This window comes from Ursus maritimus, unplaced genomic scaffold (assembly GCF_017311325.1).
Source record: "Ursus maritimus isolate PB19 unplaced genomic scaffold, ASM1731132v1 scaffold_24, whole genome shotgun sequence".
Classification (NCBI taxonomy): Eukaryota; Metazoa; Chordata; class Mammalia; order Carnivora; family Ursidae; genus Ursus; species Ursus maritimus.
The window spans coordinates 7,758,855-7,777,991 of record NW_024424897.1 but is presented as its reverse complement, the minus strand read 5'-3'; the positions used below and the strand labels follow the sequence as shown (position 1 = coordinate 7,777,991).

Sequence of the window (19,137 nt, the reverse complement as noted above, 5' to 3'; positions counted from 1 at the left end):
GCCATCTCCCTGTGCCCCCCGCCAGCGCCTCTCGTCCGGGAGGTCCAGGGTCTGTGTCCGAAGCCGGGCTCTTGGCTGCCCTGCATGGGACTGGACAGGGAAGGGGGTGGTGGCCTGGGGGCAGGGGGGAGACGGAGCCCCGCGCCGGGAGCCCCTCACACTCGGATCTCCTCATCCTCCTCCTCGTCCATGAAGGAGAACTCCTTGTCGGGCTGCCGGGACGGCGGGGCCCGGGCCCTGTCGGGGCCCCGGGAGGCCGGGCTGCGCTCGTCCAGGACTCCCGAGGTGCAGCTGGACAGGGAGCTGCTGTCCCGCGTGGTGTGGCTGCCCTCGCTGCGGGCTGAGCCGGGGCTGGGGGCCGCCGCCCACCCCTCGTCCTGGGGTAGGTCTGGGCCAACGGCGCCCTCCAGCCTGGCCTGCGGAGGGGCCGCGGCAGCCGCCAGGGGAGCCTGCAAGGCGCTGCGTGCGGCGTCCCCGTCGTCATGGTAACCGCCATCCTCCTCCTCGGGTTCCCACTCCTCCTTGTCCATGATGCTGAGGACATCGCCCAGCATGGACGGCCCCAGGTCAATGTGGAAGGACATGATGGACTCGGCGTGCTTGAGCCCCAAGCCAGCCTTGGGCACCACGGGCAGCTCCGTCAGGTCCCCGAAGGCCTGCTCATCCAGGAGGGGGTCCGGGGAGTGGGGGGCGGCGGCCCCGTTCCGCCGGGGCCCAAGCTCCCCTTCAGCCGCCGCCTCCTGGCCGCCCTCCCCGGAGCTCGCCTTCTTCACGGGGCTGGACGACAGGCTCTTGGGCAGCTTGCCAGAGCCCTTCTCGGCCGCTTCCTTCTCGTTCAGCTGGGGCAGGGACATGGCGTTCTTGACGAACAGAGCCGAGTCCCGCAGGGAGCCCAGCATGTCCCTCTGCTCCCGGTCCCCCCTCGTCACCGACTGCGACCGCTTGCTGCCCCGGAACTTCCGGGACAGGAGGCTGCGTTTGGAGGACGAGGAGGAGGCCTGCTCATCCAGGGACTCACCGTCCAGCTCGCCGGCCTTGCTGTTGAGGAAGGAGGTGTCCCCAAAGGCGTCCCCCGCCCGGCCCACGTGCATGGTGTGCCGGAAGTCGCCCAGCGGGGCGCTGATCATCTCGGCCGTGAGGTCCACGCGGGAGCGGCGCTTGGAGTGCACGGAGCTGGACACCAGCTGCTTGAGGATAGGCATCTTGCGGGGGGGCGGGCCTCCCGAGGGCGGCAGGTGGGTCAGGGGTCAGATCTGAAGTCTGGCAGGTGGAGGGGGTGACAAGGAGGAGATCATAGGGCTGCAAGAAGAGAACAGCAGGCTATGGGTTAACCGGACTGGCCGCACAGCACCGAAGCCCACCGGCCAAGGGGCCGCTACTCGACCCTCAGCTCTCCCACCAAAATGAACTTCCGTGAAATATGCCGGCAATTGGCATCGTAACCCTGCCTCTCTCTTCACACACCGGCACTGGGGGTACAGGAGCGCTTTTCACAAATCCGGATGTTCGGGTAGCCACAGACTTGCTCTCCCTGAACCCGGGGGGACGACAACGTCTCTCCCCATCCGGGAAGCCGCCAGAGCGAACGTGACCGCACTGAGGGATGTGGAAGTACACGGGCGACTGCACGCGGCAGCCCAGGGCTGGACACATGCTGTAAGTTCTTCCTGCTGTCTGACCTCAACCCCTGCGGTCAGTGGACACCTCAAGCTGAGTCACGGTCCCCAGAGGAGGGAGCCAACAGGACGGGCCCCAGAGAGACGCTGCCCCGCACCTCCACAGAAGTGAGCGGCCAGGCTCCCTTTCTGAATCAGAACTGGGGTGGGGCTGCCGGGACCCACAGAACCAGCTCCCCAGGCTTCCAATCCTTGCTGGGTGTCCCATAAGTGAGGACGCCGCCTGCGACCTCTCCACCGTGGGGCCAAGCTCTTTGCCGAAGACTCACTGGGTGCCTCTTGGGGATGAAGAGAACTGCCTCCTGACTTAGGGGTATGGGAGGGCAGGGACTAGATGGTCTGGCCCCCAAGATCTGCAGACCTGGGTTGGGGGGGCAGCGATTAACCAGAAGATCAGCAGAAGGAACCCCAGGAGAGCCTGGGTTATCTGAAAGCTTGAGGTACCATGTTGGAGCCAAACTGTCCCCTTCCCCTCCGGAGGGACCTGCCCCAAATGTTAAACCCAGTAGTGCTGGGCTGAGCAGGGTGGGGAGACCTGGTGTTGGCCACCAGTCTTGCCAACAGCTCTCAACTCTACCTTCACGGCAGGCCCACCCTTCCCACTACAAACTGCAACCCGTGGGTACTCCGCTGGTTTCTTCCGCACCCCCAAGGCTGCCCCGCTAGCCACTACATCCCACCTGGCCCGACACCAGTCCGGCAGATCCCCGTTTTCACCCCTCTGTCCCTCTCCAGGCCATTCGTCACCTTTTATCTAAAATAAAACCCGTGCAGGAATCCCCAGCACAGACCCCTGGATCTGGCAACCAATCCCCGCTCCCTCCCTCCTCAATGCCATTCCCTGCGGCCCCCTACCTCTGCTCTCTGCCCCAGCCCGAGCATCTGCCTCCTGGACTCCAGGCTGGACACATGCAGGTCCCTGCTCGAATACCCTGCTCACCCACCGGCCTTCAGGGTTCAGCGGAGACGTCACTCCTGGGAAACGCCCTCTCAGCCACCTCTCCTGTGGCATCCCAGCACTCTGGATGTCCACCCTCCTGCAGGCACCACTCCCTCATTCTATTCCCACCCACGGGGCTGTAATCTGCCCACGGACTCTGAGCTTCCAGAAGGGGTTCTGAGGGGCCTGCTCACTACTGAAGCCCGTCCAGCAGACCCGCCGAATGGCAACACCTCCATCCTGCCCTCCAGGCCCATTGGTACTGCTGGCTTCACTTCAGCCCATAGACCGCTCCCAGGTTCCTGGCCCGACCTCTGTGTCCTCCAACCATGCCCCACCCCCGCCCCAGTGCTCTCACTCCTTGTCCAGTCTGACGCCCAGTCTGATGGCTCCCCCACCAGCAAGTGTCACCCCTACCCACCCCGTGCCAGCCCCAGGCCGTCCTACGCTTGTCACTCCGGCAAACAAAGTCCTACTGGACATACGGTGGGAGCCAGGCACCGGGGCAGACCTGCCACATAGGTGACCTAGGCTGGGCTCAGAGCCAGGGAAGGACTCTCCTGGATGGCCTTGAGATGACCCACTAAAGCCAGTCAGCTCTCCCTCCTCATGTTCCTCCTTCTCCCCACCAAACCCTCAGGCGAGTTAGCTTTCCCTACCCCTAACCCGAACCCTCCCTCTGGCCCACATCCTGGGATCTAACCTCTGAACAATCAGACAGGCATCAGCTAGACCAACTGGCCAACGTTTTCTATAAAGGGCCAGAGACTCAAGATTTTTGGCTTCGTGGAAGATACCATTTTATAATAGGAAAGCAGCAACAGAGTGTATGTAAACAAAGGGTATGGCTGTGTTCCAATAAAACTTTATACATAAAAACGAGTTGCGGGCCAGCTTTGGCCTGTGGGCCATATTTTGCTGACTCTTAAACTACACTCATGGAAAGTACTGGCCTCAGGGTCATCTCCTCACCACTGCTCACAAAAGGGTCACCATATGTGACCCTCTGGACCAGCCATGGACTCTCAGGCCAACCTTTGGGGGAAAACTCTCTTTGGCTAAAAAAGAGAAAGGGACTCTGTAGTTGGCCTCAGGCAGGTTAAGAACAGAAGGAAACCAAACCAGGTTTCTAACGACACCTTGGTATTAGGGAATCCCTAACACCAGACAAGAATGGAAAGGGCTCATGTCTTCAACCAGCCTGGTCCAGCTCTTGCCTCTAGTCACAGAGTCCCGGGATCTCAAAGAGCTGGGAGGGAAGGGTAGCCCCAGAAAACAGGTGTACTGAAGCAAAGTGACTTATCCAAGTTTGTGCCCCAAAGGGCAGATCTGGGCGAGAAGCTGGTCTGCCAGTCCAGTGCTCTCTGTACTCCGCTCCAGACCTTTCTCTGGCCTTTGGTGGGTAGCATCCCTCATCAGCTCCTATGACTCTTGGAACGCCCCTCCCTGCTTCCGAGCCAGAAAAGTCCAGAAAAAGGAGGAGCCTGGCTGCTTCCTCAAATGTCTCCAGCGTCTCCAGGCTTGCCAAATGTCCCCTGCAGGGGGAAGTGGGAGTGCAAAACTGCCCCGGGTTGAGAATGCAGCTATGAAACTAAAGCTTATGCTATTTACCAGGTAAACCAAAAAATGGAGGGGAGGCAGGACAGGGGGCATAAGGGCTAGAATTGTGGGAACATAACGACATGGACGTCCAGAGTTAAGGGTTTCAACGTAACGGCAAGAATCCCCAGACCCAGTGAGCAACTTCCATCCTGCACCGTGGTTTCCCGATCTGAAGTGCTCCTCAAGGAGGAGAGAAAGAGGAACCGCAGACCTGGCTGCCAGGGCCTCAGGAGAACCGGTGAAGAGCTCTGTGCCCACTCACAGGGACCTGGTACTCTGGCCATCATGACTCCGGGACAGGAGCATCCCATCATCCCATCAGCCCCTGCTTCTCTCCTGGCAGGTAAAACAGGAGAACAGGTAAGAGAGGCCAGCAGGGAAATCCGCAGGACAGCCCCCAGGACCCCAGCACTGGCTGGGTCCTACACCCCAGAAAGAAAGTGAAAGTCAGGCCAATGCTCTCTGCTGCTTGTGGTCTCCCTCCCTGGGGGTGGGAATGAGGTTTCCTGGCTTATAAAACACCAAACCATCTCCAATACCCAGCATGAAAAAGTCCTGAGAGAGTTGGGGCTTGTATGGAGTCGCCTACCCATCCCACTGCCCAGCACAGAGTCCTGGAGCCCGGCCAAGGTCTGGGTCTCTGGAATCCTAGAGCTCAGACCAGATGGGACAGGCTTCAGGGCTGGTGAGAACCCTAAGCTTTGAGCACAGAACAATGCGGGGGTGAGAAATACTGAGATTAAGGACCAGCAGGTGGCCTGGGCCAGTCCTGGGGGCTGGTCAGGAGGCCAGAGAGCCCACCAGGAAGGAGATCCTGCCAAAGAGAGCTGTGTCTTTGGCAGGGGGCGTTGCTAAGTGCAATGACTCAGCTCTGGAGAAGCGGCTAAAATAGGCCGCCCCATGACAGGGCAGCCGCTCCCCACCCCACCCCGGAAGCCATATCCCACTTTCCTGGCAGGGCAAAGGAAAACCGGGCAGGAACTCACGGCTCTCCCTCACTCTCCCCAGCCGCTGATGGAACTAGACTCTTCTACCCTTCACCCCACCAACCACAGAACATTCCTTTAAGGCAGGCGCAGCGAGCCCTCCCTGAAAGGCCAGGCCCCTGGTTGGTTTCCCCCAACCACACCCTCAGCTCAGCTCTGTTCCTGGACTCCAGAGGAGAGCCCTGGCCCAGATGCCTCAGTCATCCTCCCTGGCATGCCGTACACACAGCACGGGCCTCCCAGATCGGCCCGTCCAGCAGCAACTAGACAGACAGAAGGACGGGCTGGACACATGCACTCCCGAACACCCAGGCAGTGGCTGGTTGCTGGCAGCCCAAGGCAGGCGAGAGAACGAAGCTCTCCTGGGGCAGCAGGGCAGGCCTCCCACTTCTGCAGCTGACCTGCAGCTCACCCTGCTTCAGAGGACACAGGCTTCCACACCCACTGCATCGCCACTGCCACGGGCAGCTGCCCTCCATCAGCTCCGCGAGCTGTTCGAACACCGGTCCGGGCCAGCCCCAAGCAATGTGGCTGAACAGAAGGGGGTATGGGGTGACAAGATGACCTCAGTCGTGGCTGGGAATGGCTATAGGAGGCTGTGTTCATTTACTCATTCATTCATTCATCGACTTCCCGCATACCCACAGTTTTCCCATACTCCTTCAGGCCCCGTAGACAGCAGGGCAGTGAGAATCACAAGGTGGATAGGCCCCCCGCCTTCTGGGGCCTATGTGTAGTGTGAATACAGATGTGTGGGGAACAGAGCCGTATACACCCAGGTAAGACAGTCTCTCGCAGTCCTTGGTGTCAAGAGGAAAACAGGGAAATGGGAGCCAGTGTGGGTGTTACAGGACAGGGGGAGGCCCCTCCAAGAAAGGGGCTCTATGAGCCAAGAACCAGATGATGGGAAGGAAGCAGGCAGGTTAAGCGCAATCCAGCGAGGGAACAGCACATGCAAACACCCAGAGGTGGGAAGAGGCTGGCAGAGTTTGAGGAACAGAATGAAAGCCCAGGGGCAGGGAGCCAGGTCCCACAGGCCCTCCCTGAAGACCAGGTAGGAGGTTCGGATGGCCTTCTAGGTACGAAAGGAAACCAACAAGCAGTTCCTGAGCAGGGAAGTTATCCAGTCTGTGTATTTGGAGGTTTCCACGGCAGCTGGGGCTGCAGGGGTGGACGAGAGCAAGCAGGAGCTCCGGGCAAAGAGAATGGGGGCCAGGAGATGCATTTGGTTAAGGAGATGGACAGAAACATTCGGGGCATGTTCTGGAGGTAGGGACACCAGGAGCTGCTGAGGGCCCAGAAGTGGGGAAGAAAGACAGGGCAAAATCAGAGGGGACTCCAGGCCTGCCAGGCCCCACGCCAAACCCCACAGGCCTTCTCCAATGGCAGGTCTCACCTGGTGAGCTATGGACCTTTCTCCCAGGGGTGCAAGCAACATCCCACCACCAGGAACGGCTTCCCTTTGCCAAAACAGGGGAGACGCTCTGCTACACAGCGTCTGCCCGCTGAAGCCACACGGAGAAGGGCTTGCCCAAGAAGCTCAGGGAAACGCGGGCTGCTCCCCTCCGGGAGCTGCTCTCCTCCAGAAGAGGTTACGGGCTCTGGCTTTTGTGGCCAGAGAAAGATTCAGTGCTTTCTGGAACACTTGGCAGCCTTACCCTGCAAAGATAAGAAGTGCCAGGGACGGCAGAGGAGAGCTTCGCTCCAGCCGTGGGACAGGGGCTGCCGTGACTGGGGGCGAGCCCTGGACGCTTTGATCCACATTGCTACCCGCGCCGGGAGGAACCTCTACGGGGGCTGTGCTGTCGTTTTAGCTGACTTTTGTCCTCTCTGCAATCTTTTACTTCCTTCACGGGCACTGCCAAAAGCCCTCGTATTTGAAAGTGTGCTGTTTGCACCCGGACATTAAGAAGAGAGGTCTTAAAATAACCCGAGCCTGAGCAGCCACCAAAAATAAATAAATAAATAAATAAATAATAAAAAAGGAAAAGGAAAAGGAAAAAAAAAGCCTAGGATGGGCACATGAATGACCACCATTACCCATCCTGTCCCACTTGCGTTTCTGTGTCAAGTAGCTCCTTAAAATCCCTGGGGACAGAGTGACCACTCTCAGAGAGGAAACCACGTCAAGGGACTCGCCTGAGGTCATGGGTGGGAGCCAAGCCTTTGTTCCCACACCAGGGCTCCAGCCACTAAAATAGACACACACGACCCAAAGTGTGGCCTTGGGGCACCGGCCACTATGGCGGTTTCTGTAAATAATGGCTTTAGAATGAGTATGATTTAGCAACTTCTCCAATGGGAAGCCTACCCTATGGAACGATGTCGAAGCAGGGGAAAACTCACACACCCGGATATCCACAGAAGCCTTCTTTGTAAGCTCGAAAGGCTGGAATCCACCTAACAGCCAGGAATAAGGAAAGGGTTGAGAGGACGAGGGGCTGTTAACGGATTGACATGCAGCCACGAGAAGTGGGGGCTTACGGAGACCAGGCTGCCACATGCACCACTGGTGACCAAATGCCATCATCACGTGGGAGGGGAAAAAACAGGCAGGGCTTACGCTCTTTATACGGAGTGATCGCAAGTCTACACAAATAAAGACTTAAAGGAGTTATGTCAGGCTCGAGAGGACACAGGCATTTTGTTTGTTTTCTTTAATGTGGTAATGCTGTTTTAGTAATAATAATCATAATAGCAGTAATAATAATAAATAATATCCTCAAGCATCAAAAGCTTAAGGAAAACACGTTAATTTCAACACCATCTTAGACCGGTCTGGTTCTCAGGTTCAGTACAAGGCCCTGAGCTTGGGTCTTGGCTCCACTCCCTCTGCGCCAATATGCACCCCCCCGCCCCGCCCATGGATGTCTGTTCTCTGTCCCCCCAAGCTGGACGCCTGCATTGGATTCTAAGTCGTGTGGGAGGAGAACGTGGGCAATCTATAGCAACCTGGAATCAAGGGGAGACACGGAGATTAGGACTCCCCCGAAAGAACTCGCTCCCCAACAGCTGCTTCCTGACGCCTGAGCCTTTTCAACTGAGCAGGAGAAGAAAGATAACCATCATCCCCTCCACACTGTCCCCCGGAGACTGGCCGATTTCCAGTGCCACTAAAGCTCCAAGTTGGAGGCCAGCTTCCCACATGGGTGATCCCACAGTGGGATCCTATCCAAGATGCCCTGGGCAGGTGAAGGTTCTGCTTCTGCTCCTTCTACAGGACTAGTTCAGCTCCTCTGGTGGCTGCAAGGATGCAGAGAAAAAGCCCGGGGTCCGGCAGGACCACCAGCACCACAGTGCTCCCACAATTAGCCAGCCATCAAGTCTTGTGTGCAGACAGAGCAATACTGTCATTTACCGGTGCCTGCCGCATGCCAGGCATTGTGCTAGGACAGGGGAAACTCGCGCCCCTCTCCCTGCAAGGAGGGTGCTGAGATTGCCCCCATTTTACAGAAAGGGAAACTGGGGCTCAGATGGCACGAGCCTTACCCCACACAGATCACTCTCACAGCTACTTCATGGTGACTTGAGCCTACTTCTGGCCGACCCTGGACACATGGTTTTCTGAATGAGGTGATGCCTCCCGGCCCATTCAGATGTCCCCAGCTGTAAAGTCCCCGCGGAAGATGGGGGCGGGATGGCATTGGGGAGGCTGCTTCTGGAAGACCCTTGGAACCAAGACTCCCTCAGACGGACTTCCCATCAGAGATCTGCTTTTAGGGATGGCTCAAATGGCTTCTTCCTTTCTCAAGATCTCATTCCAACTTCCTGCTCAGAGGAACCTCCCCATGTTCTGCCTCCCTGGGAGGGGAGAGGAGGGGGGTGGGGAGGACCACCCAGAAGGAGGACGTCCCCTGCATGTTTAGGAGTGGGCTCAGCACGAGGCCTGCCCGGCTCTAGGCCCCATCTTGTATTCTGTGGTCGTTCCAGCTGCCAAGAAGGAAGACCAGAATCTCGACCCAGGCTGGGTGCCCTGCACTTGCACCACCACCCCTGCCTGCCTGCCCCTCCCAACCAGGCTCACTGACCCAAGGGTGCCACTGCCCAGCCACAATGGGGCAGATCCCATGTCCTGGAGGACACTCCCTGCTTCCTGGAAGAAAAGGAAAGTGAACAAGGCCCTGTTTCAATACCTGCTTCCCCTGGGGATCCCTGCTGGGGAAGCAGGGCGTGCGGTGAGCCCAGCCCAGCCCATCAGGACACCAGGCTCTTACCAGAGCAGGGCTCACAGGGTGCACTCCACACTCTGCACCAAGCCTTCTCTGTGACTTCCGCCTTCTGCTGCCTCTACGGGTTATTAATGATTCACAGCGATACTGTCTTACGGGGCTGCACCAGCCTTATGTGGCTACACGTGGAATGTGGGGAGTCCGAATCGACACGTGCTAAGGGGTGAAAGATACAAAAGGACTTCAAAGATTTAGAATGAAACAGAAAATGTAAAATAGCTCATTGTATTTTGCTATTGATTAGAAGTTAAGATGATAGTATTTTGGGGCGCCTGGATGCTTCAGTTGGTTCAGAGTCCGACTCTTGATTTTGGCTCAGGTCATGATCTCAGGGTTGTGGGATCGAGCCCCATGTTGGGCTCTGTGCTGGGTGTGGAACCTGCTTGGGATTCTCTCTCTCCCTCAGTCCCTGCCTGCCCCCCACTTAAAAAAATTATAAATATATATATATATATATAATATTTTGAATGTATTGGGCCAATACAGTAATCTCACCTATCTCTTCTTACTTTTTAAAAATAGAAATGATATATGAATCTTGCAGAATCTTCCACTGCAGGCAGATAATTAAGTAACCCACTGTTCACATTTGAGTGAAAATATTTACATGTTAATAAATTTGAAATTAAGTACTAAATTCCTAAATTTTACACCCAGTGGGCCACTAAGGAATGCCAGGTTGTTTCCGTTTTGCCTGAACTCTGTAAGAAAAAATCCTTCCTACCTAAGCTGGCACAAATCCTTAATCCGGAGGATACATGTGAGTGAGTTAAATAACTTTTGTTTCTTACTGTTAACTTGTTCTCCAGAAGGTTCTACCAAGTTCCAGTCCCACCCGCACAGGATGATGGTGTCCAGTACCAGGTGTTACGCCTTCTTCAGTTAGAAACAATAAACAGTCACCAGCAACCTTGCAAACTTGTGACTTGTACTTCTTTCATTATTAAGGACGGTAAGCATTTAAAACCTGTATCATTAGCTTCTGTATCCTTTCTCTTGGGCATTACTTGTTGAAATCCTTTGCCCATTTTTCTGGGGAAGCAGCTTTACCTTTTCCAATGGATTTGTAGGACTTTTTAAAATATTAAAGCAAATGCATTTTTTACCATCATAGTTTCCAAATATTTTTTTTAAAGATTTTTAAAAATTTTTTTATTTATTTGACAGAGAGAGAGAGATAGCGAGCGAGGGACCACAAGCAGGGGGAGTGTGAGAGGGAGAAGCAGGCTTCCCACTGAGCAGGGAGCCTGATGCGAGGCTTGATTTCAGGACTCTGGGATCATGACCTGAGCCGAAGGCAGACACTTAACGGCATAGTTTCCAAATATTTCTGCAAATTTATCATATACCTGTTTACACTGGGATGATTTTGTTTTCTTTTCCAGACTGCTTATTAATTTTTACGTAGCCAAATCTGTTTCATGGTTTGTGGCTTTCACAATATGAAGCAAAGACCTTCCCCACTTCTAAGAGTATGAAAATATTCACTTCCTCTAAAGCTCCCAGGTAATAATGAACAACTATTCATAGAGGAAAATACTAGAAGAAAACACAACAAAGGAAAGAAGATTGTGGATTACTTGGAACAGAAAAACAACTGAAATGTAACAATAATGTTAGTTACTGATTCCATATAGGCTTGTTATAAAATGTGGGTAAGACATGAGATGTTACCTTCATTGGATAGGAAAATTCTTTATATACAGATTGTCTCCCACTCATGAATCTATTTCCAGACTTCCCTTTGTGTTCATGGGTCTGTTGATTCCTAAACCAGGTCTACACAGCCACTTTGTAAAACGTGTTGTGAGTATCTAGTAGGGTAATATCCCTATTTAACTTTTTTCCTTCTAAAATGTTCTTGTTTTTTTCTAATGTTGATACTCTTCCAGATGGACTTTAAGAACAGTCCCAAAAGAAATCCTGGTGGGATTATGTTGGAACTGAAAGGAAATAAGAAATTAATTTGGGAAGAATAGACTGGATCTCCACATCAAATCTTCAGGCCATTTACTCAAGTCTTCTGGATACCCTCCATTAAATGCGGTGGGTTTTCTTCCTACAAGTCCTACACAGTCCTGGTCATGTTTATTCCGGGTCATTTTATGGCCGGTTGTTATTCTAACTGGGTTCTGCCTCCTCCCGTTTTTCCATAGCTGTAGTTTCTGACTGTTACAGCTGGTAAATGAGGAAGCTACAGTCTTGATCTCTATATATTTAATGTTTACCCTACCGACCTTTACTGTCTCAAATTGTTATGGTTGAATCTTTTGGGCCTTGCAAGTAGACAAGCCCATCATCTGCAACTAATAATAATTCTGTCTCCTCCATTCCTTATTCTTATCTTATTACATCTGCTACAATTGCCAATATAATGTCGAGCAACACTGCTGACACAAAGCACCTCTGTTCTTGGCACTTGACAGTAATATTCTCAACCTCCGGTATTTGATACAGTAGCCACGACCCACGCAGGGCTGCTGAGAGCTTGAAATGTGGCAAATGTCACCAAGGGACTCAATCCTTTATTTTATTTTAAATATTTAAGCTTAAAACTGATGCTAGAGACAGTTTTTTGGAAAACTTATGTTTAAAACATCCCCGAGTATATGAATCTACTCTTTCAACTCTGAACTTGAGGAGATTCAAATTCAGAGTAAGTATTTGTGAAATTTAGCATCCAAAATGAGGATGTCCTTGCTACAGGAGCAAAATACACATTGGATTCTGAAGACTCTCTATGATAAAATAATGTAACACATCTCATTCATTTTTTTATGACCATGTGGTGAAATGGCAATCTTTCGGATATGTACTATGTTAAAGAAAACATATTAAAATTGATGTCACCTGTCTTTAGTTTTTAAAATGTGGCTACCAGAGGACGGAAGGTTACCGATGTGGCTAGCACGGTATTGCATGGGCAGTGCTGTTCCAGAGGGATCTCTCCTAATCCTGACACTCACCACTGGATTCGTAGACATTCTTGTTCATTTTAGAGAATTTATACCTCGTACAGTTTGTAAGAACATGAAGCCAGTAACTTAGCCAGGCTGAGTCACAGTAAGGAAAATGCACTACAGCTTAATTTACCCTTTAACGGCTGGAAGACATAGAAACAGGTGTCCAACCTCACTCGAACAGTGACTTGTCATCAGGCGAACTGTGGAGTAACAACTCTCAGGGTGGGCTGTGACGGCTCTCGGGCCAGTGCCTAGGAACCCAGCCTGGGCAGGGATATCCTAGCCCCGACCTGCGGATCTCAGGTGGACAGGCCCTTCCTGGACCATAGGTCACCAGAAGTATGAGAAAGGGAACTTGCATTCCCTGAGCTTTTATTCAGCACCAAACAGCTGCTTTATCTCGACTAAACTGCCTTAAAAAAAAACAAAACACAAACACAAGAAATAACCCCATCCCGTCTTCTCCCGCACAATCCCACTGAGGTATCATCATTCCCATCTTGCAGGTAAGAAGACTGAGGCTGAGACAGCAGTGCGTCACCAAGCCACACACACTTGCTTGGGACAGAGCTGAGAGAAGGGTCTCAGGATCTGCCTGATTCTGACCCCTGGGCTTTGCCCCCCTCCACTCGGAGGGCCAGAAGCCACACTGGGGCCCTGGCCTCTGAGATCTGAAGATTCTAGATGCATAAACACCCACAGGATATACAGTTCTTTTTTTTTTTTTTTTTTTTTTTTTTACTTATTCATTTGAGAAAGCGCGCAGGATCACGAGCAGGGGGAGAGGCAGAGAGGGAGAAGCAGACTCCCCACTGAGCCTGCAGACGGACCTGGGGCTTGATCCCACGACCAAGAGACCATGACGTGAGCCGAAAGCAGACACTTCGCCATTTGAGCCACCCTGGTGCCCCAGGATACACAGTTCTACACAGAATTTCAGGTTAAAATATCTCTGGGGTGGGCACTCCATTCCCCACTCCATTCCCATCCTGGGAAACACAGACCACAGGAGCCACCAGAAGCCCCATCCTGCTGGGAAGCCTGCTCCGGCAGGGCTGGGAACGCGCACGCTCCCCACCAACTCCCTCCCCTTTACCTCTGTATCCCTCTCCCCCCTAATCCCAGAATGTGCTCTGGCCAGGGAGAGGGAGGGGGCAAAGGCAGTGGGAGGGGGAGGGAGAAAGCCGCCTCACCACCTGGGAGTTGCAACAGCCCTGGAAAGAAAGAGAAGGCCTGACCCGTGACCCTGGGGGTGACAGGAAGCTACAAGGGAAATCAAGATGAAGAGTAGTGACTCAAGGGCATTCAGCAACTCGGCTTGTTTACAGGGCCCTTCCTGGAGACGTGTTTCCCCCAGCCTGCCACCAGACAGACAGACGGACCGGACCGACAGAAGCACGGACACAAGCACCGGGTGGGTGGCCATCACAGACGGAAGAGCTGGGAGACAGGAAGAGGTGCCTGGCAGGGGGCCCCTGGGCCCCAGCTCAGGGCAGGTGTCCCTCACCTGGGAGCGGCCCTCTTGCTCCTCCCTCCGGCCCAGAGCTTCTACTTCAGGAAGCGAGTGGTTGGCCCTGAAATCAGATCCGCCAGGCCCCGTTTGGCCTCACTTGCCTGCTCCGAGACTACAGCGCTCAGCCGAGGGCTGGGGAACGCTCCGGGTTCTCCAGAGGGAGGCGGCCCATCGGGACCTACTCCAGAGCAGGCTGGCGAGTGGGTCTTGGCCTTGCCGGGGCCTGAGCCGCGGAGGTGAAGAGCGTGGACCCCGAGCCAGACGCCCCATGGCCTGGCCGCGTGGGTGACGGTGCGTACTTCCCGGCAAGGATTAAATACGCTCACACAGGCCAAGCCCTCAGCACCGCGCAGGTGAGCGCTGGCCTCTGTGCTAGGAAGGTGCTGTAACGTGTTCTCTCTCGCTCTCAGCGGATACCCCGTGTCTGTACCTGAGAGGGAGGAGGAAAATTCCAGCACCCCAGTGACAGACACTCTGGCCAAGTTCAGGACGACACATGATTAACCTGAGTCACCTACCTCAGCGTCACCTGACGATACCCCCTCCAAAAGGCTCCAGGGCTGACCTTTCTAGTCCTTGGAGGGTCCCCAGAATGAGGCGTTGCTGGGGGAGGGGTCCTCCAAGCTTCTGAGGCCCAGGGGCAGACTGCAGTTGCCACCGGCCACCGGTCCAGCAACCTGAGACTTGATTTCTGTGCCCGCCTGACTTCCTCCTTCCTGATCTTTCGTGATGCAGGAGGGAAGAGCCTGGCTTCTCTCAGACAGGACTTATACTCTGATTTCAGCTTGACATGGTGGGCGGCGGGGATGAGGTGAAGGTGGGATGAAAGAGCCTCCTGCCCTTCCTCTAAGGATGAGGGCTGGATAACTCAGGAATCTGGGGTGCTCTGGGTGCTACCAGCAACAGGTAAGGGGCGAAACCTCCACACCCTCCACCCCCGATAAAACACTGCCTGGTTCTTTGGACCTACTCCAATTCTCAAGGGAGGTGAAGAAGCTGCAGTGTAGCCCAGAGAAGGCTCCTTTTGTGTTCGTCCAGGGTCAAGGGCTCTAATCCCCTTTTGATGCTTTGGGGTCAAGGGCAACAATGTAAGGAATAAAGAGGGGTTGCAGGGAGTGGGCCCCTGAGGGTATGACGGAGGGTATGCAGGTGGAGCCTGGCTTCACAGTCCCCCAAGGCAATCTGAAGCTGGGGTCTGCAGCCCACCTTCAGTCACTGCAAGAAGGGCAGAGACACACGCATCAGGAGAACCTGGAGACTCCCAGGGAAGCAGAAGGCTGGCCCCGGCACCACGCCCCCATGACCAGGGCAGAAGACCTGGCAGAAGAAGGGGGCAGAAGACCTGGCAGAAGAAGGGGCCAGAGTGGACCCGGCTGAGCAAAAGAGGCCGTTCCCGAGTACACGCTCAGGGATGTTTCTCGCCCGTGCACTGCCGCCTTGCTTGCAGATGCCACCCCCCCCCCCAGCTCTGTCAGCCCTTGCTGGCCCCAAAAGGGAGCCCCTTCCTCAGCCTGGGAGGCTGAGTGGAGACTTCCAGTGCCCCTGTTCCTGGAGAAGGGGGGGTTCTGGATGCCAGTGCCTGCCACCCTGGCATGGAGCCCCGAGCTGCTAGCTGGCAGTGCCTGGGGGAGACTCTGATGTACGTTTCTGGAAGGGAGCCCAAGGCTCCAGAAGCAGCGTATTTTAAACAGGAGCTTCTAGGACATGCTGAGTGGGAATGTGGGAAACTAACAGCTTCCACTTCCTTCGCCACGCACGGCGAGCAGATGACGGCCACATCCAGCCACACACCATTCCCTCCCGGGGCCACGATCCACTCCTGGGCACCCCAGAAGTCTTCGCTAGAGCAGGCCTTCAGGACTCTGCCAGCTGGCTCCAAGGTTTGTTCCTTTTCCGAAGGTTGAGGAAAAGCCTCCAGTACATAGGTCAGAAGACCTAAGCTTGGGTCAGCCCTCTCTCAGCTTCCAGGGCAAGATTGCGCAAGGCCCGTCCCTCCACCCCCAAGCCTTATCTCTGGCATCAACCCAGCTCCCATTCCTTCAAGGGACAGACTCCTCCCGCCCCACCTAGGGCCAAGCTCCTCTGAGCCTATGGAACTTCCAGCTGTCTAGTCTAGCTGAAGGAAGCTGGAGACGCTGCCCCAGCAGGAGTCAGTCTTCTTGGTTGTCCACTCCCACCAAACCGGAGAAGGGAAGGAGGATTGGGTAGGAGAGTGGGGGAGGGGGCAGAGGGAGAAAGAGAAAGCAGCCAAGCGAGCCTGGCCAATATCAAACACCTTGCCTGTCACACCTGGGCACACAGCCTGTCCTGGCCACAGAAATCAATCGGCCACTCCAAAGATGGAGGGGGTTGGAATCCTTGAACCGGAGCCAATCTGGCGCCCTTCTGGGAAAGTGCCTGACTTGTCAAGAAGGGTCCAGATTCCTCTCCCTGGTCATCATCTGCCCGGGGTGGGGGGTGGGGGACCCAGCCCATTTTGTAAATAAGACTGTCCTTCACTTGGGACTCCGTGGGCTCCAGTCCTGTGAGGGCAGCAGGACAGAAGTCAATGTGGGTCCGCACACCAGACTGGGATGAGCATCAGTGGGTGGGCGTGTGCAAGAGAGACATGAAGAGAAAAAGAGGGGTCAAGAGAGAAAAGGGCAGAAACCCCAGAGAAGGGAAAGAACGTTCCAAGGGGAGACCCTGAGCTAGGGAGTTTAATCTGAACACTGGCTGGTCAACCAGCAGGGGTCTGTGAGCTCAGGGAGACATCAGACTGGCTTGGATTCACCCCAAACCGCCACCTCTTGGGAACAGCCTCACTTTACCACACCAGCCCGCTCCCAGTCCCTGCGTGGGTCAGCAGGACCCCTGGGAAGACCAGAACCATGGGGTTACCTCCGGTCGGTTCACGGAAGCCCCCATTGTGGGAAGCAGCAGCTGTGCTCGAGGCGGAGAGGGGCGAAGTCCACATTCGGTGGCGATAAACCACCCTGATCAGTCAGTCACATGGGCAGCTCACACACGGCAGCTGGTGAAAACCGGAGCCCACATGGCACCCCCCCACTCGCGGCAGGGTCCTAGCTACCTCACAGGGATGCATCGTCCCAGGACTCCCCAGGATGCCCCATTATTGCTCCGGGAGCCTTGGAGCCACCTAGAGGCCTGAATGGGCCCAGCCTTGGTCCAGCGAACTCCCCATTTCTGGGGGAAATCCACAGCTCAGCTTCCCCTTCCTTTGTGCCCTGTTCTTTGTTCTCTTAAAATTCAGTCCATCCTGCTGGTGGTCCCCTCCTCCACCCCGGCCTCAGAAAGGGGGCGTTGGCGGCGGGGAGTTATTAGAAACCCAGACTGTTCGAAGAAGTTGCATTATAGGAGGCCCTCCTGCACCCGGGCCCCTCATTGTTTACGCTGGCTGCAGGCGGAAAGCTTTCCCTGGTCCAGATGGCTGCTGGGGGTAAGGATGAGGGAGACCCTCCCTCCAGCACCACAAACCCTCTAGAGAGGAGCGGCAGGCTTCAGCGGCTCGGGGACCCTTTCCCCATTCAGCTGCTCCGATACACGCGGGCAAAGAGGAGTCGTGGACGCAGCTGAGGGCGTGGGCGCCAGCCGGGTTGCGAAGGGTGACACGAAAAGCAAAAGCACTGTATTTCCCCCCATTCTCCCAGGGGCAGAAAGAAAACTGCCAAAGCCCGGGCCGCAGTATCTCTACGGGAACACCAGGAATCTGGTTTGAGTTAGCAAAGCACCCCTCCCCCAGCCACACACACACACACACACGCACGCACGCGCGCGCGCACACACTGCTCCGGCTCAGTCCTCTCCCAGGAAGCCCGCCCAGCTACAGCCCTCCAGCCCCGGCTCCCGGTTCCCGCCCGGCTCCCCGGGTCCCGCACTCACCCGCGGCGGCCCAGCCCGCAGGGCAGCTAGTGGGGGGGCGCATCGCGGACAGGGGCAGTTTTGTACCCCCGGCTGGGGGCGCTCCGGGGAGGGGGCGGAGCCAGAGATGGCTGACCGCAGCTCCACCGCCCCAAGCGGGTGATTAAATCATTAACCCGGCCGCTCGCGGCCGCCGGCCACGCCAGCAGCGCTTGGCCCCGGGCGCACCCCGCGCGCAGACCCCGCGCGTAGCCCCCTCCCGGGGCCGCCCGCTCAGGTGCGCCCCACCCCGCCGGGAGGCGCCGCGGCCTCTCCCGCCCGGGCCTCTCCCGCCGCGGCCTCCAGGTCTTTCGAGGCGGCGGGCGGGGCGGAACCTGGAGGGGTGGGGGGGGGAGTATTTGTTTCCTCGGCCGGTCCCTTCCAGGCAGCTCCTCCTTTTCTCGGCGGCCCGGTGACACTGGGTGGCGTGTGCTGCAGTGTGTGTACGAGAGCGAGCGCGTGTGTGCACGCCTCCGCCACTACAGGCGAAGAATTCGGTTCTTATTCATGGAGAACTCCGTGCGCACACACGCCCCCCTCGCGGAGACTGCGGGCGGCTCGCCGCGATCGTGGTGCCCCTGTCTGCCCCGGCGCACACCCCGTTCCCCGGCCAGCGGGCGGACCTTTAACCGGGGACCCCCGTGCCACCCGCCCCAGCAGCGCCCTGGGCCGGACGCCGAATCCCCTCTGGGGAGAGGAAATCTAGGCGGAGCGCGGCTTCCCCGGCTCTCGGCCGCCCCTCCTCCCCAAAGTCCGACCGGCTCGGACACGGGGTGCGCGACTCCGGGTCCCAAGCACCCGGGCCGCCCCGCACGCGCCCCGGCCCAGCCCTTCCACCCGGGGGCGGGCGCAGGAGTGGGGGTCTCTGAGCCCTCCTCCCCGCCCCTCGGTCCCCTCTCGAGGCGTTTCCCATCCTCTCCGCCCCTCTGGGGGCCTCGAGCCCACCCAGGCCTCGCAGGGCTCAGGCGGCTGTCGCCTACCTGGGTCCTGAGAGACGCGAGCGCCGCACCGGCGAAGCTGCGATGTCCCCTCCGTGGGCTCCGACCGGCACGGGAGCCAGAGGCCCATGTCAGCGCCGGCGTCGGTTTCCCTCTGGCTCTCGGGCTTTCTGGGCGGCGAGCCTCCCGGACACTCCCCTTCCAGGCTCCTCCCGCGCCCTCCCTCCCGCGCCGTCCGCACTGAAGTCACGGCGCTGCCGCAGCCAATGGCGGCTGCGAACCCCCGCCCGGCCGCTCGGCCTCCTCGGTTCAAATCTGCCAGTGTGGGACTGTCGGAGCTCCATGTGGGGCGGCCCGGGCGGGGAGGGCGGCCGGGAGCCGGGCCGGTGG

At 56.5% G+C, this 19,137-nt stretch overlaps 1 protein-coding gene and 1 long non-coding RNA gene across 5 annotated transcripts; one reads left to right on the top strand and one right to left on the bottom strand.

The window, feature by feature from the left end:
* Window positions 1–6: 6 nt before the first annotated feature.
* Window positions 7–18,933, bottom strand: CDC42EP4 (CDC42 effector protein 4). Of its 3 annotated transcripts, none has more exons than XM_040640309.1 (2): window positions 18,790–18,933; window positions 7–1,299 (listed from the first exon to the last, which is right to left on the bottom strand). In XM_040640309.1, exon 2 carries the CDS (start codon window positions 1,200–1,202, stop codon window positions 156–158), a length of 1,047 nt encoding a protein of 348 aa, XP_040496243.1. In that variant the 5' UTR covers window positions 1,203–1,299; window positions 18,790–18,933; the 3' UTR covers window positions 7–155. The 3 variants fall into 3 exon arrangements, with proteins under 3 accessions (XP_040496243.1, XP_040496244.1, XP_040496245.1); XM_040640310.1 differs by lacking the exon at window positions 18,790–18,933 and adding an exon at window positions 17,792–17,888; XM_040640311.1 differs by lacking the exon at window positions 18,790–18,933 and adding an exon at window positions 9,419–9,686.
* On the top strand, window positions 4,098–13,098 carry LOC121104965. 2 transcript variants are annotated; one of them, XR_005837335.1, is made up of 5 exons: window positions 4,098–4,578; window positions 10,243–10,385; window positions 10,819–10,939; window positions 11,326–11,479; window positions 12,903–13,098. It is a non-coding gene; the product is annotated as an uncharacterized LOC121104965 (long non-coding RNA). The 2 variants fall into 2 exon arrangements; XR_005837334.1 differs by lacking the exon at window positions 12,903–13,098 and having other exon boundaries at window positions 11,326–12,277.
* Window positions 18,934–19,137: the final 204 nt, after the last annotated feature.